This window comes from Plectropomus leopardus, chromosome 8 (genome assembly GCF_008729295.1).
Source record: "Plectropomus leopardus isolate mb chromosome 8, YSFRI_Pleo_2.0, whole genome shotgun sequence".
In the NCBI taxonomy this organism is placed as follows: Eukaryota; Metazoa; Chordata; class Actinopteri; order Perciformes; family Serranidae; genus Plectropomus; species Plectropomus leopardus.
In genome coordinates this window covers 23176728-23193008 of record NC_056470.1, presented here as the reverse complement: position 1 = coordinate 23193008, position 16281 = coordinate 23176728, and the positions used below count along the sequence as shown (strand labels likewise).

Below are 16281 nucleotides of genomic sequence, written 5' to 3'. Positions count from 1 at the left end.
CTCTGGTAGATTTGTTTGTTGGTTAGACTCCAAGGTCACTCACTGAGTGCAGTAAAGCATGTGGTTTTTAAATCTGAGGACAGAAAGGGATAATGTGTGGTTTGTTTTTATGCTGCTTGTAAATGGGTGATTATTGTTGACATTGTTGTAAAATACTTTACTTTATAAGCTCAGTTCAGCTTTTATCATTGTTTGAATGTTGTTTAATGAAGGAGGTTTATGACATGACACGCACACGTCCCAGGGGTAACATCTCAGGGCCGCCAGCGAGAATCCATCACTGCTTACTTGCTGACTCTGACACACAGCTTCATTGCGTGAGAGACATGAACATGTTTTAGCAGCTTATTGAGGGTCAGGAGGCAGAAAACAGACTGTGAAGTGTCAGCTAATCTGCCTCCTCTGCTGCAGATCTTTAGAGTGTTCGACATTAATAAATAAAAAAAAGACAAAAAAAAAAAAAAAATCTTTCAACTAGACTGTGTAAAATATATATACATATTAAAAACAATAGAATAGAATTATTCTTAGTGATACTTCATAACATCACACTTTTCTTTTATAATATCACTATTATTTACAATTGGAGCAAAACAATGCAGTACATAAGATAAGTACAGCAGACTCATCAGAAAGGCCATATGACAACATTTGGCTGTACATCTTACAGTTACAGCTGTAAGACAATGACAACAGTTGAAAACAGATATACAGTAGACAGGTTTGCTGATTTCACGTCTCTGCAATAGAAATCAATTTTCGACCTGGAAGTGATCGTTGTTATTGTGACGTTACGGTGATTCGGTCTATAGTATGCATAATCTGTCACACACATAAAAAATATTTATACATACACAGAGAAAGGTTTACACACACACACACACACACACACACACAAAGGCATTTAGTAAAACATGGTTTTAAAAGCTGATTTCACTCTAAGCCAAGAGCTAAAATGAGCTTTAAATGCAGATTTAAAAATCACGGTGGATTACAGAACATTCAGGTGGTTGGCTTCAGCATCATATGAATTGCAACGAAGAGCAGAAATGAAAGATTTACTCTGAGTCTTAATGTCAGAAAATGCAGTTTGACACTTCAGGTCTTCATTGTTGTCTACTGCACAGTCTGAAAGAGTTTTATCTGCATGTCATTTAACATCATTTACTGCAGCTGGGAAAATGCGAAATGAAATTCACATTTGTCTTCTCAAGTTTTAAAGGTCTTTCACATCACTGATGTGAAATCCCAGAGGAAAGTGGCACGTAGTGTTTAGGTGTTTTGAATGTGTTGTGCTCATGTATTGATAGAAAGCTGATAAAAGCTCTAATCCTCCATACAAACTCAAAAATGACATTAAAAAAAATGAAATGCTGTCTAATCCAATTTGACAGGCAGCACGTCTTTGGGATAGCAGTCCGTCGTTCAAAGGATTATGTGCTGCGTGAGAGCAGTTTGGCTGGCATTTGACTCTCCTCTTTGCTCTAAAGATTAGTGTATAATGCTGCTGCAGCTTGGGGAATTGAAAGAGACGACTTGATTGTGTTGCTGAACTGCAGGATGTGGTTCTTTTCACCACTTACGCTTTTAAATGCTATTATACTTAAAGATAGTTTAGCAAGTACCGTTACTGAGGTGAGGTTTGATTTGTTCATTGTTGCACAGGAGCTACAGGATTATTGTATTTTACAGCTGTTGCACTTACTGCTTAAGAGTTAGATAAAGAGGACGAAGGTAAAGAGATGTCTTATAATGAGAAGTCAGAGGGGTTTTAGGGAAGCAAAGAGTATCTTAATGCTTCAAAATGTGAATATAAATTCAGGACTGTCAGACTGGGATTAAAGGTTCAGATGTCGCCCTTTAAAGAGCAATAGATACAGACACTCATTCCCATCACATTTCCCATCTGAACTCAGTTCAGGTCTGGGGGGTATAGGTAATGGTAGTGCTGTTGAGGATCTCTGATGAGGATGAGGATGATCATGATGACGTTGGTTGTGATAATGTTTGATGACGTTGGCTATCTGATTATTTTTGTTTGCTATCAGGGATTTATTTGTTTATATAAGTGATGTTTATCTTGTAATTGATTTCCCAAAATTCTGTACTTTATTCTTGAATTAAATTATATGATTAGTGATCTTGTGTTTTTTCGCAGAGCTCCCAACATTCATTGTCTTGGCCAAAGTTTCCAACAATGAGATAAATACATGTAAAAGTGAACCCTCAGGCTACAGACTGTTCTGAATATTCTTTTTCCAACATTTATTTCCTCTTTCAGTCATCATTTCAAGAGCCGCACATTAGTTAAATACCAAATTTTCAATTTTTATTTCACGGAATATAAAAACACCATATTGTCTTAGAACACAGAGAACCAAAAAATATAGCAAGAAAGACGAAACACGTCTGGTTGGGTTTAGAAGCTTTTAAACTGCCGAAGAGGGGAAAAAACTCATGAAGACTTCTACCTGTGTTGAGTTCATGGACCCGCAAAACGTCATAATTCAGGGAGGGAGCGCCATTGTATTGACAAATGCAAATCAAGTCTTAACCTTAAAACCTGCAACCTTCAAAAAACCAAATCAAATCTGTCTGTCGTGTAATTTGAGTTTTTCTTTGCGCCAGTAAAGATTTTACAATTCCTCTCAGCACTGAAATTTCAACACAGTAGTTTGATTTAGTAACAATCTGCTAATAATTTAGTTGTCAAGCTATTTACACAATGTCTGTTTGCAGCTGTGCATGAAGACTCGGCTCTTAATTAGCTGATTTTCTGTTTTTCAGGTGATGGGAACCCTAAGGAAAGCAGTCCTTTCATCAACAGCAGCGCAGCCAGCATTGCAGATAAGAGCCATCAGTATGACGGGAAGAATATGGCTCTGTTTGAGGTGAGGAAAGAATAAAACATAGGGCTCATATCACCAGTTAATTGCTAGCTCTAATGTGACTGTTTGTTTCTCTCACTCTGTGTCTGTGTGTGTGTGTTTGTGTGTGTGTGTGTGTGTGTGTGCGTGCGCTACAGGAGGAGATGGATACCAGTCCAATGGTCTCCTCTCTGCTCAGCAGTCTGGCCAACTACTCCAACCTGCCGACGGGCAGCAAAGAGCACGAAGAGGCAGAGAATAATGAGGAGGGGGCACGTCCGTCTAAAAAACCAATCAAGGTAGAGTACTGTGTTTGATCTGTTCATCCACACCCTGCAGTGATCTGAACCTGAAGATCAGATTTATCTCAAGAAAAAATCATGAAACTAACCAGAGAGCAAAAGTTTACAAGTATTCTTTTATATTTATTTCTGAAAGGAGACCAAAGGCTGTATACAAAATACTGTCCGTCTCTGTCCAAACAAGGAAAACCAATTTTGAAAGTGAGAGACTTAAAAGGAAAGATATAAAAAGAAGAAGTTAGGTCTGTGAAATTTTCACTGGCCTCCATACACTAACCTGTTTTCCAGTGAGTTCATGATGTTGAAAATAACATGCCAGAAAAAAACAGAAAAGCATACTCATCTACTGCAGATTCTGCACACGAAACTGGGGCCAAATTCACAAAGACTCCTAGTGCAAAGAGCTGCTCCCAGTGATGAAACTCTGTGGAAATTCTTGGAATCATTATATTTTCTAAGAATTTCCTCTTACATTTAAGACTTGGTAAAGATAAAAGTTATTCACAAAGTATCTTAGGCCTTGAAATAGCTCCTACAGTGAAAAAAGGTCGTGTGTCTTGCCTAGCAACAGGGTAAACCCCACCTCCTTAAGGTAAAAGTTTCTGTGCTTTCCTGGCAACAGTTGTTCTGAGAATTTTCCTAAATCCCTCCTAAGCTAGAACTCCTTGCTAGGAGTTTCTAGGCTAAGTTAGGAGCTCACAGTGAGTATTCTCAGAGTGATTGTGAACACAGCCACTGGTCCACTGTGAATGGAAATGCAGACTGTAGGCTATTTTTGCAGGGTTTTCCATGTTTAAATAAAATTGCATTTATGTGCTAAGTGTATGTTTTTAGTCAACAGGAGGTTATGCAAAAAGTCGCACACATATTGCTGCACCATTAAACTATTGACAATTTGACTACTTCTCAAAAAAATAGTAACCTTTGACTTCAAATAAAGTATTACTTTGCGTTTGTTTTGTAAGTTGTCACAATAATTTTTTCACTGTCCTCAAATTTAATTCAATTTCCTCCATTGCTTTTTTTTGGTATGTATCCTGTCATTTGTACTGGGAGCATCCAAAACATAGAGTTTTGGTATGCAGCTTTTGATTTGTTGAAAATCGACCAACCTCAAGGGAGGAACAGACCAGCCAGTGGTTGAAATGAAAACCAGCAGAAGACAGCTGACAAACTTTTGACGAAACAGACATTGAGAACTACACAGTGTTTTCACAGGACTTTTACTGTCGACATTTCATGATATTGATGCGTTAAACTTTATTTTCTGATACTTGTTTTCAAAGAACAGCCATGATCTCCACAGAGAATATGGGGAAATTAGATCATATTAAGCAATAGCCGCAGATTTGATTTTCAAGGCAATTTAAAATAGTTTTGTCAAATTGTGTATTTAACACATGCCTGTACTTCACGTTTGTTTCTTCTGGCTATATAAAACAATAACCCGAAATCTCTCTGGATTTCCCACCAGTTTCTTAGTTATTGTTTGCTTTGGGTGTGTGTTCAGCTTGGCTCTTTAAGCCAAATGAAAACTGATTCTAGTGGAACCCAAAATACAATTTTTTTTCTAGAATCTGTATACAAAAATTTCTTGAATTTTCCAAGTTGTATACAAAACAAATTACATTATAGTATCTCTGCCCTCTTAAATCCATCTCTGGATCCCATTTGGAGAGAGCAGACCTCTGCCGTGGCTAATAGTCCAGCCATCTGCAAATTTGTAACCGTAACCACTGTATATGTGCGGATATATTTCCAAAACTATTACAAGATCAGAATGACATGTTGTTGAAGGCCACAGGTTCAAACTTCATGGTCAGTATTACTTGTTCTCGTGAAGTGTAAAGTCCGAACACTTTTCGTCAGTATCTCTGTTGGAGTTTATTGCAGACAACCGTAGTTTGAGAAAGAAGTGTTGTTACAGTTGTACGTTCGTTTGTCTGCGAGTGCTCCATGACATTTCTTTCTGTATGAAGTCTGAGCAGCGACATGTTAACACTGCCCCAGAGGACCATGAATGTGGACTGTGATGTGGAATTTCCACGATTGGCTTTTTGTCACCATTGAACTTTACTACCATCTGCTGGATTTTAAGATGTGTGCAGTTTTTTTTGTCAAGGCCAATTGTCCTATCTCACAATATTTCAGATCCGCCCCAAAATCTTTCTGGTTTCCTTCTTCCATCAAATTTCATGAAAATCGGGCCAGCAGCCCAACAAGAAACCAACAAGCAAACTGAACTGAAAACAAATCTTCCTTGGCAGCGGTACATGAGGCACAACAGGCCACATCTACCACAGTCTGTAGAGGTTTGTAAGGCAGGGCCCAGGGATACAAACATTTTGTGATTTTTTTAATTTTAGATCTTGCAATGTACCCTGGAACAGACTTGTTGTTGCGACCTGTTGTGTTGCTACGTGCAGTGTGCTGCAGAGGATGACCTGAGGTCAGACACCTGCAGGTAGTGAGCTCATTAGCTGAACATCAGTCGACGCTACTGCCCTCAGTGAGTGACTAGCTGTAATAACCTGATACATACTGGATATTTGATTTATTTTGCTTTTCGGTTGTTACAGCAAAGCATTTTGTCTCTTTCCTGCCAGATCTTTCCTTCCTTTAAAATTGTCACTGGACATATGATGCAACTGATAGAAAGTATTATTGCTAAGATTTATATAGTGATACTAGCTACTCTATCATAGATGGTACCTATATAATTTTACCTCCTATGAGGGGGTAAAATTTATATTTATATATTTTTTAACATAATCCTCTCTGTTTGTAATTGTAGGCTTTAAATAGTGCATGACAAAATAGTAAAACAGTTATATTGATAGAAAATCTGTCTTAATAGGAGAACTAAGAATTGTTTAAGAAGGCAGAGACTTTTATGAATACACACGTGCCCATATGGGTGCATACAATTACATTATAATGTATCATTTATTTTATGTTTACAATATACTGCTTATAAATGCTAAGTCAGCGGAATTTATTTATTTTATTTATTTATTTATTGCCCATGAAAAGCAACAGCACACTGAGGACCTTGAAATCCTTTTCCACTCATTTGAGACACGAAGTCTGCAGGGAAAGACACAGACGGAGGAGCTGAGGGTCAGCGCAATATGAAGACACTACTCAGACTGAGTCACCCGAAGCATCCTGCAGCGCGGGCAGTCAAGCTCATCACAAGCTGACTCTCACTGGCTTTTCCCCAGCGGACAAAACACAAGCCGTGACTTTGATCTGTCCGTTCATCTTTCAGCTCCTTCTCATCACATACATCTGTTCCCAGAGCGCTCTGAATTCAAATGAAGACTCCCAAACTCTTCAGACTTTAGAAGAAAAGAAAATCCTGAATCTGATAAATTATTTTGTTTTCCAGTGTATTCTTTACATTGTAACTTTTTTAATAATATTAAAATATTAAATATTCTGCCCTCTAACTCCTTGTGGAACCGCAACCAGTTATGGTAGTATTTTCTTTTACACTTTGGCAACTATTAATGCAGAATTTTAGAGCTGTAACTGTAAGATGCAAGTTTTTAAATTAAACCTAAACACAAGAATAAATATTGGCATTGTATGTTTCTGCAAACCACAAATATGTTAAATGTGTACATTACACATGTTGAAAATATATTGAAAATTAAGCTTCTTTACATTTCAATTTTCATATGAAATGTACAGTATAAATGTAATGTGTCTGCGGTTTGCAGAAACTTACGATGCCAAAACGTTTTCCATGTTTCTGTTAGTGACTCTGGCAACAACAAAGTCAGCTCAGTTGCCAGACAGATTCACTGACAGAAACATGGAAAAAAAAACCCAAACATTTATCTTCCCACTTTTCTGCAGAGAGGTTACTAAGAGAAAATGGACCCATTTCAAGTGAACAAAGAGCTTGTTTTCCTTGGCTCCACAGAAAATTACCATCTCTTTGTTTTTGAAAAGAATAAACCTCTTTCTTTCCGTTTTGTGAATTTAAAAGGCAGAAAAGATTTAAGGAGACTAAGACTGAAAACAGTGCACTACTGGCAGTTTATAACTCCCATTTTTATCCATTCAGACGTTGCAAGACTGAAGAAAAACAAACTTCAACTAATCACTTTCCATGTTTGTGTTTTTCAGGCTCCACAGCTGGGCACTCTGATGGGTGTGTACTTGCCATGCATCCAGAATATTTTTGGTGTTATCCTCTTCCTGCGGATGACCTGGATGGTTGGGATTGGGGGTGTTTTTGGCTCTTTTATAATCGTCTTCATGTGTTGCTCCACAGTGAGTAAAACTGCTGTCAAATATTTGTTGTGTAGCACGACCGCTCTGTGTAACTTACTCCACTCAAAACAGATGTTTCATTAAAATATGGCCATATAATTTAATGCTGGAGGACAATATAGCTGTAAAAATCCACCCGCAAGATTATATCGGTCGAAAGTGGTTCCCCAGAGCACACATACCCAATTTAGGTAGCATGAGGTGTGATTAAACTACAGGCTATTATAAAATATAAAAGGCTGTATAATTCTAATTTTCATTGCACAGATGCTGAGGGTGGCATAGTAAATCCTGGCATGAGGCAGACTTCCAGTAAACCAACTAACACCCCACAACCACCAAATTTCCCCTGTTGGAGTCTGTCAGTTTGCAGCTCCATCAACAACCAACTTGTGTTGCACTGTCCAGATTTGAGATTTGGGGCATTTTTGTTTTCAAAACATGTCTTCCTTCAGACTAGCGGAAAGAAAATGTCCAAAATAAGAATTTACATTTATTTTATTCCAGATTTCTGGTCTGGACATGTATCTAAATTATTGCATAATGACTTTGATAGTGCCTCATTTAATCGCACAGCTTTTTTACTCAAGACAGAATTCTCAATTTCAGTAGTAATTACATACACCACACTTTCCAGTTCTTTCTGTTTTACGGCTGTTGGCAGTATTTTCTAATGTATGAAATGCAAAAAAAAAAAAAGATTTAAAAAAATCTCTCAGTTAAACTTTGAACTGTAGTAAACTCTAATATTTTACCAGAAGAAAACAAGAATGTTGAACCAGTTAAACCAATTAAAAAAAAGAGTTTAATTAAAAGAAAAATTAAACCAAATCATAAACCCAGTTCCAGATTTTAAACATAAGTATTAAAATGTAAGCTGGAATGTGTCTACATTTCTAGTTTTCAACAAATCATCTTAACCAAAACTAAACGTAGTTGTAAGATCCCAGATGATCCCAGATGATCATTTGCAGTCCAGTGTACAGATGTATTTGCCAAGTAGTGATTATTTCCTTAAAACCCCACATAATATTTACAGACAGTACAAAAAATGCACTTTTAGAACAAAACTTCAACCAAAGTGTGGCAGGAAAAAATACAGAAACTTACATGAGAATAAGATGGTGATACAAGAAGTGGTTAACACCATAACATATCAAAGTCGCCATTTAGAACCATTTCACCAGGTAAGAACATGGGCGCTCTGTAAGTGATATTTGGTACTTGAAAATAGACTTAAAAGGTCAGGTATATATGATTTAGGGACATTTTTTGGCTGAAATTATTTATATCATTCCGCCATGTTTCTACAGTAATCCAGAGCAGACAAATCAGAAACTGGCTCTTGATGGGGCCATTCGTGCTTTTTTCTTCAGCCACCATAGTTCACCTACTCACTTGGTACATGTGAAAAGTTTCAGTTTTGCAGCCTCACCACCGTAGATGCCACTAAATCGTACATACTACAATTTGGTCTAAAATGTACAGGAAACAATAAAATTGGTTGTATGCAGGCCTCTATTGTATGTAATCTTCTAATATCGATACAGGCCCCTTACTTGTGTACTTAACGATTGTATTTATATTCAGTAAATGTAGTTCGTTTCTGCCTCTGGCTTCAGCTGAGAATGTCACTGAAGTGACAGTATGTGCCGTGTAGTCATTAACAATTCAACATGACCAAATGAGTCAGACTCTTATGCTGTTGGATGTTTTCCTCCACTCACTCCCTCAGTTCATTAAAGGCCTCGCTGTCGGCCATATTAAATTTGAGGTGCCCACCTGCTGCCTCTCAGAGTCCAGTAACTCTCTGCTGTCGTCTGTTTATGCTTCTTTTTTCTTTTTTCTTTCAGACGATGCTCACAGCCATCTCCATGAGTGCCATCGCAACAAATGGAGTCGTGCCAGGTGAGAGGATATCTGAGAGTGTGTGTGTGTGTGTGTGTGTGTGTGTGTGTCTACGTGGGTGTGTGTGCGTGTGTGTGTGGCAGAGCAGTGCACTGACTCTTCTGTGTGTCTGTGACTCACAGCTGGAGGCTCGTATTACATGATTTCTCGCTCTCTGGGGCCTGAGTTTGGTGGAGCTGTTGGGATCTGCTTCTACTTAGGCACCACTTTTGCAGGCGCCATGTACATTTTGGGCTGTATTGAAATTCTGCTGGTAAGTTTCCTTAATTTACGAATAACTCACATGTCTAATGTTTTGCATATTGTATTTACAGCCTTATATATTTTCCATTGCAGCCTTTTTCACCTCACACATTTTGGCATTCATGACGAGTAAAGAAAATATTAAACTTCTAACTAGTTAGTCCCGCTGTTATGTGTACTGCTGGCTCACTGTAATGACTACTGGGATACTTAAATGGAACAAATGCAATATTAATATATTCTACAATCATATATCACAATTTTCTTTGCTAGAACTGATATATTAATAATCAAGAAGCAGTGGCATCATTAGAAAAAAATCTGTTTTTTTTTATCATACCATAACACAGCATACTGCTGTAACAAGAAAATCTTCTCATTATAATGAAAATAATGCCTTGTTATACTGAGGAAATAATATTTTAGATGTTGCATCAGATGTTGCTGTTAATCTTTTTTCTGTCTCCATCCTTCAGCCATTATTATTGTTTCTGAGATACTTTGACCCTAGCATTTTCTTTTCACTAGAGCTCCAACTAACAATTTGAATTTTATTATTATATTATTGAATATTCTGCTTAATATTTTTCTTGATTAATCAATTAAGGCTTCTGTCCATAAAATGTCAGGAAAAAATCAATGAAAATTGACCATTACTATTTCCCAAAACCCAAATTAACATGTTCAACATATTTTTTTTGTCCAAAAAAATATCCAAAGCACTAACATGTTCACTTTATCATCAAATCTGACAAATAACAGTATGAACCAATGTAAACAGCAATATTTTTATGTTTTTGCTTGAAAAATGACTGAACTGCTTAATGAAGTGGTTGCCAATCAGGGACGGTTTGTCTCAAGAGGTAGAGCAGGCCGTCCGCTTATCGAAAGGTAGTTTGAAGTAAAAGCACAGGCAGTGTAGTGTAAAAAGGCTCTGAGTGGTCAGAAGAGTAGAAAGGCGGTATACAAGTTTAGGTCCATCCAGTTAATCTTCCATCACACAACTAATTGATTAATACATTTTTGTAATATAGACCTACAACCAATCAGAACAATGAAATAGTGCTGAGTGACGTAAAAATGTAAACAGACTGCAGCTTGCAGAGATGAGCTGTGATGGTAGCATCAATATATCTGTCAACAAGTGTTTTGCCATCAGAATGTGAAACTTAAAACTAAAAGGTTTTATTAGTTGCTCTGCTTAAGTATTTGAAACAATAGTCCTTCTTTCAAAGACAATATGTTCAATTCTGACATGATGGAGGACTCCGCAGAACGTTCCACATCAGGGGCAGCCATCTTCGTTTAAAAAAAAAAAAAAATGTATCAACAACACTCCTCTGTCATTTGTCATATAACACCTACCCAATACCAGATAAATAGCTGTGATTGGCTCAACCAGGGCCAAGTCAAGTGGAAATCTGTTTGAATGTAAGGGGGAACAGACACATATGCTGGAGCAGGTGAAATATGAGTTCATACATTCATCAGATTCCCAGGCTATCAACTTTCATATTAGAATGAAAAACTTTCTTAACACATTAAAATTCCTTTAACATAATGTGAAAAAATTAGTTGAAATAACATGATTTTTATGAGGGTTCATAACTATGGTAATTAAGTATTTAACACTTTAAAATTGCTTTTGAATATGTGGAAGATTTTTTTGGGACCAATTAAATTTTTGCTAATGATCAACTTAAAAATGTGTGTTCATAATTATGGTAACAGTACATAATGCTGTAAATTTTCCTTTAAATGATGTGAAAAACGTAATTTTTAGTTAACTTAAACATGTTCATTTGTAAATATGATAATAAAATACTTAATTTCTATATTTATGAGCACATGTTTTTAAGTTGATAACCCATACAAGTTAAAAGTTTTCCACAATATCTAAAAGAAATTCTAAACTGTAATGTACTGAATTACCATATTTCTGAAAACACATTTTAAGTTAATTACTTATAAAATAAAGTTGTTCCAACTGTTTTTTTTCACATTATTTAAAAGGAATTTTTAAGTGTTAACAAAATAAACATACGTATTCATTTAAGTAAAAACAAGTTCACATTGTAACAAGGTTTTGTTTAGTCTCACTGTGGCTGCGCTACATTGACATTGAAACCAAATGTACAAAAGCGCTCACAGTTTAAGCAGTATTCTATCATGAGTGTATCCTGATTAATTATTATTTCTTTGTGCTTTCACTCTTCTCCATCAAACTACACCCCACCTGCCATATTCACCTCCCTCTGCTTCCTCTGCCTTCATCTTTCTACGTCCATCTTTCCGTTCTTTCAGATTTATATCGTTCCTCAGGCAGCCATCTTTAAAATTGAGGGTCTGGAGGGGCCTGAGGCAGAGGCCGCTCTCCTCAACAACATGCGGGTGTACGGCACTCTGGTGCTGAGCTTCATGGCTCTGGTGGTGTTTGTGGGAGTCAAATATGTGAACAAGCTGGCGCTGGTTTTCCTGGCCTGTGTCATCCTCTCAATCTTGGCAGTTTATGGCGGAGTCATCAAGACCGCCATCGACCCCCCTGCCTTCCCGTAAGTGACTCTTTAATTCATCAGTCAGAGTCCCCAGCAGTGATATGATTATGTGACAGTGATGTGTGTACTTTCTTTACAGCGTCTGCCTGCTGGGAAATCGAACTCTTCTTTCCAAAGCGTATGACGTCTGTGCAAAAGTTATTGACATAGACAACGAAACAGTCACCACCAAACTGTGGAGGTCTTTTTGTGATTCTGACAGCCTCAATGCAACATGTGAAGATTACTTCATCAACAACAACGTGACAGAGATACAGGGCATCCCGGGGGTCACCAGTGGCATCCTGGCAGGTCAGAGATGCCTTATCAATAATACCTTCTATCAATCATCAGAGTGAGGATCAATCAAATGCTCATTGAAGTGCTTCTCTGTCCTTTAGAGAACCTGTTTGGTAACTACCTGGAAAAAGGGATGTTCCTGGAGAAGCGTGGGCTTGCATCGGACGCAGATCCAGACAGTCCCACAAGTGGCTCCAACCGCTACGTCCTGGCTGACATCACCAGCTTCTTCACCCTGCTGGTCGGGATTTACTTCCCATCTGTCACAGGTAAGCTGCAGACATTTAAAGGGACAAGAGGAGGCTGTCCTTATCAAAACTATTTCCACAGCTGACAGTATCTATATTCTTCTATCTATACACAAAGAATACTCTGAAGTTCCCCTCAGCGATACCAAGAATTTCAGGGTCATTTAACTCGTTTTGGTTCTCTCTCAACACATTAATCAGAGTTGTTTCCAGCATAGCAGCAAGGGTGTAGGTTTCATCTCAATATTGGAGGTACGCATATGAAACCCGGGGTTTGGAAGTCCTCTGCCAGAACATTTTTAGCATCAAACACTTAATTTCCTGCTCTCTGGTGATTTTTTTGCACTAATTTGTGCCTTTTCTGCACCAATTTATGATGCAAATGTCTTTAATTTTGTCAGAATAAAAGCCCTCTTCTACTTTATTTTTTTTTTAATTTGGAAAGACAAACGCATATGGTTCAAACATTGAAGGCAACTTGTCCTCTTCGCTCCCCCTCAAAATCTACACCTATGTGAAACAGGAAGCTGTTTTCACTAAAATGCTCTAAATACTCAAAAAAAAAAAATTTTTTTTTAAAAAAGTAAAAAGGGGCCCTTAGAAGCTCAGTTGGTAGAGTATGTTTTCCTGCTGAGAGCCTGATTATTGGGGCACTGGTGATATGACTTTACTGGACAGATAGAAATATAACCCCATGTAGATTTAAAAGCACAACACTCCTGACTATTTCATCTTGCTCCACTTGCAGGTATCATGGCGGGCTCCAACCGCTCAGGAGACCTGCGTGATGCTCAGAAGTCGATTCCCATTGGCACGATTGCAGCAATCACCACTACATCTACTGTGTGTATCCTTCACTGACGCAGAGGTCGATAAAACTCTGTGGATCTGAAAGTGCTGATGATGTTTTTTATATAACCCTCTGTTTGTTAATGTAATATATTTGGATCAAACATTTCCGCCAATACATTTCTTAGCAGGTTTTTTCCAGACATGTCCTGTGTGGTGCTGTTTGGTGCCTGCATAGAGGGAGTAGTCTTAAGGGACAAGTGAGTAATGATGCAGATTTGTGTAGATTATGTGCATTGTGTAAAGTATCTTTAACTTTATTATTATTATTATTATTATTATTATAACTGTTACTATTACTGTTTGTAGTAGTAGTAGAATATTTGTTTTCTTTCTTTTTTTATATTTGCATCATAGAAGATTGTTCATCTAAATAAATGGTAAGCAATTAATTGTATGTTATTACAGCTTCTGAGTGTTTTATTTTTGCCTTTGTCCACAGGTTTGGTGAAGGAGTCAATGGTAACCTGGTGATTGGGACTCTGGCGTGGCCGTCTCCGTGGGTCATTGTGTTTGGCTCCTTCTTTTCCACGTGTGGAGCAGGACTCCAGAGTCTGACTGGAGCTCCACGTCTCCTGCAGGCCATCTCTCGAGACGGCATCATCCCATTTCTCAGAGTGCGTTCACGTGAAGCATTCAAATACATTTCTATCATAAAAGCAGAAAAAGTATTTCAGACTTCTCAGTCTTACATGTTTTTTTGTAGCTTCAGGCTGGAGAGACAAGCATCCAGTCCAGTACAAATGTACTTATAGAGGGCATTTAAAAGACAAAAACAATTGGCAAAGTGCAAAAAGGTTTGATAACAGTATAAAAACATCACAGGAAAACATAGACAATAGAAATTCAATGATAATAATAATAATAATATTGATTCAATGAATAACACAGGGAAAACACAAACAAAAGGAAAAAAGGACAATAATAAAGAAAGGCAATGCTCATGAGTAAAAAGCCAGAGAATAAAAATGCATTTTAGGACAGGATTTAAAAACAGGCAGTGTAGGGGGCCGCCTAAAATGTAGAGGCATTTTGTTCCAGAGTTTCGGGCGCCTCCTCTGAAAAGGGGTGGTCTCCCTTGTGCTTTAACCTTGATCTCATGACAACAAGGACTTACTGGTCAGCGGACCTTAATGACCTTTAGGGGACAGAGAAAGGTTGGGCTAGCAAATTTAATTATTTGTATGTAAACGATACAATCTTAAATTAAATCTTAAAACGCCAGTGAAGGGAGATCACTTTGGAAAAATGTGCTCTTGCCTGTGTGTTTTGTTAAGAGAACAGAAATGATAGTCACATTATTACATTATTAAAATCTCACAATTTATTTGTATAGCACTTACTGTCCAAGAAGCTGCCATGAAATGAGATTTAATTGAATCCTTTTATGTTGCTGCAGGTGTTTGGACACGGCAAAGCCAACGGGGAGCCCACCTGGGCCCTTCTGCTCACAGCCAGCATCTGTGAAATTGGCATCATTATCGCCTCCCTGGATGCAGTCGCACCAATCCTCTCCATGTAAGTACATTGCATCTTCTCTCTCTCTCACACACACACACACACACACACACACACACAGTATGTTCATTACCAGTATTGGGAGGGTTATTTTTGAAATGTAGTATTACAGATTACAAGTTACCCTGTTAAAAATGTTATAAGTTACGGAACTATTTTTTATTACTTCATCAAAGTAATTTAACTTTGATTGGTATTTCATGACTTTTCTAACAAATGTTTTAAACAGGACAATAAAGCTGAAAAGACATAAAAAGTGCCTAAATGTTGTGCTCATATTTGTCTCAACTGCTTTGCTGACCCGTGTTATCTGAAAATACGCCAAAATAAGGCATTCCTGCACAGAAAAAAAGATGTAAAGCTAAAGAATGAATGTATTATTTAACATATAATCTTTGTATAGAATTTTTTTTCATATCTAACCCCTTTTGTAATCACCAACATTTTGATAAGTCACTAATTTAATTACATTTTTTTCTCAGTAACTGTAACTGATTACAATTACATTTATTTTATAATGTTATTACTGTAAGTAGTTACAACCCAACACTGTTCATTTCTCTGCAGGCCTACTGTAGTTACAACCCTTATTTCTGTCTAACTCGTGTGTGTTTTTTTTCTGTTCTGTTCTTTTCTCTTCCTCTCTTCTCTCTTTAGGTTCTTCTTGATGTGCTACATGTTCGTCAATCTTGCCTGTGCCCTGCAGACTTTGCTGAGGACGCCAAACTGGAGGCCACGTTTTAAGTTCTACCACTGGTGAGTTTGTGTGTCAGTGTTAATAAAACATAACACGCATATCAGTATCATGCATTTTACACAACCTCTAGCGGGTGAAACATTTCTCAGTAGCAGCACCTGTGAGATGATGATGTTAACCAGCGTGCACCCGAATCACCACGGAAAGCTGAAACCTGTCCATTTTCCCGGATGACTTTAGCAGCAGACAAATTACAAAACAATTTACAAGCAGTGGTCATCACTGTGCTCGAGCCAGCGGTTTGAAGCTGGCAGAAATTCTCAGACCAAACATGTGACGTCCTGTCTCCTGCAGGGCTCTGTCTTTCTTGGGTATGAGCCTGTGCCTGTCGCTCATGTTCATCTGTTCCTGGTATTACGCTATAGTCGCCATGGGCATCGCCACCTGCATCTACAAATACATTGAGTTCTGCAGGTAAGTCGTCATGGTGACAGCAGCCAACTTGAGTTCTCACCCTGCTTTTCCTTTGCA

At 37.8% G+C, this 16281-nt stretch overlaps 1 protein-coding gene across 1 annotated transcript in view; it reads left to right on the top strand.

Moving 5' to 3' along the window:
• The window catches only part of slc12a5b (solute carrier family 12 member 5b), a 43604-nt gene that overhangs the window by 21564 nt on the left and 5759 nt on the right, over positions 1-16281 (top strand). The window contains exons 2-15 of the mRNA XM_042491395.1: positions 2788-2891; positions 3026-3166; positions 7307-7453; positions 9307-9361; positions 9484-9614; positions 11909-12156; positions 12239-12450; positions 12540-12707; positions 13435-13533; positions 13678-13735; positions 13978-14152; positions 14935-15053; positions 15711-15809; positions 16105-16224. Of these exons, the coding sequence (XP_042347329.1) occupies positions 2788-2891; positions 3026-3166; positions 7307-7453; positions 9307-9361; positions 9484-9614; positions 11909-12156; positions 12239-12450; positions 12540-12707; positions 13435-13533; positions 13678-13735; positions 13978-14152; positions 14935-15053; positions 15711-15809; positions 16105-16224 (1876 nt within the window). The remainder of the gene's footprint in view (positions 1-2787; positions 2892-3025; positions 3167-7306; positions 7454-9306; positions 9362-9483; positions 9615-11908; positions 12157-12238; positions 12451-12539; positions 12708-13434; positions 13534-13677; positions 13736-13977; positions 14153-14934; positions 15054-15710; positions 15810-16104; positions 16225-16281) is intronic.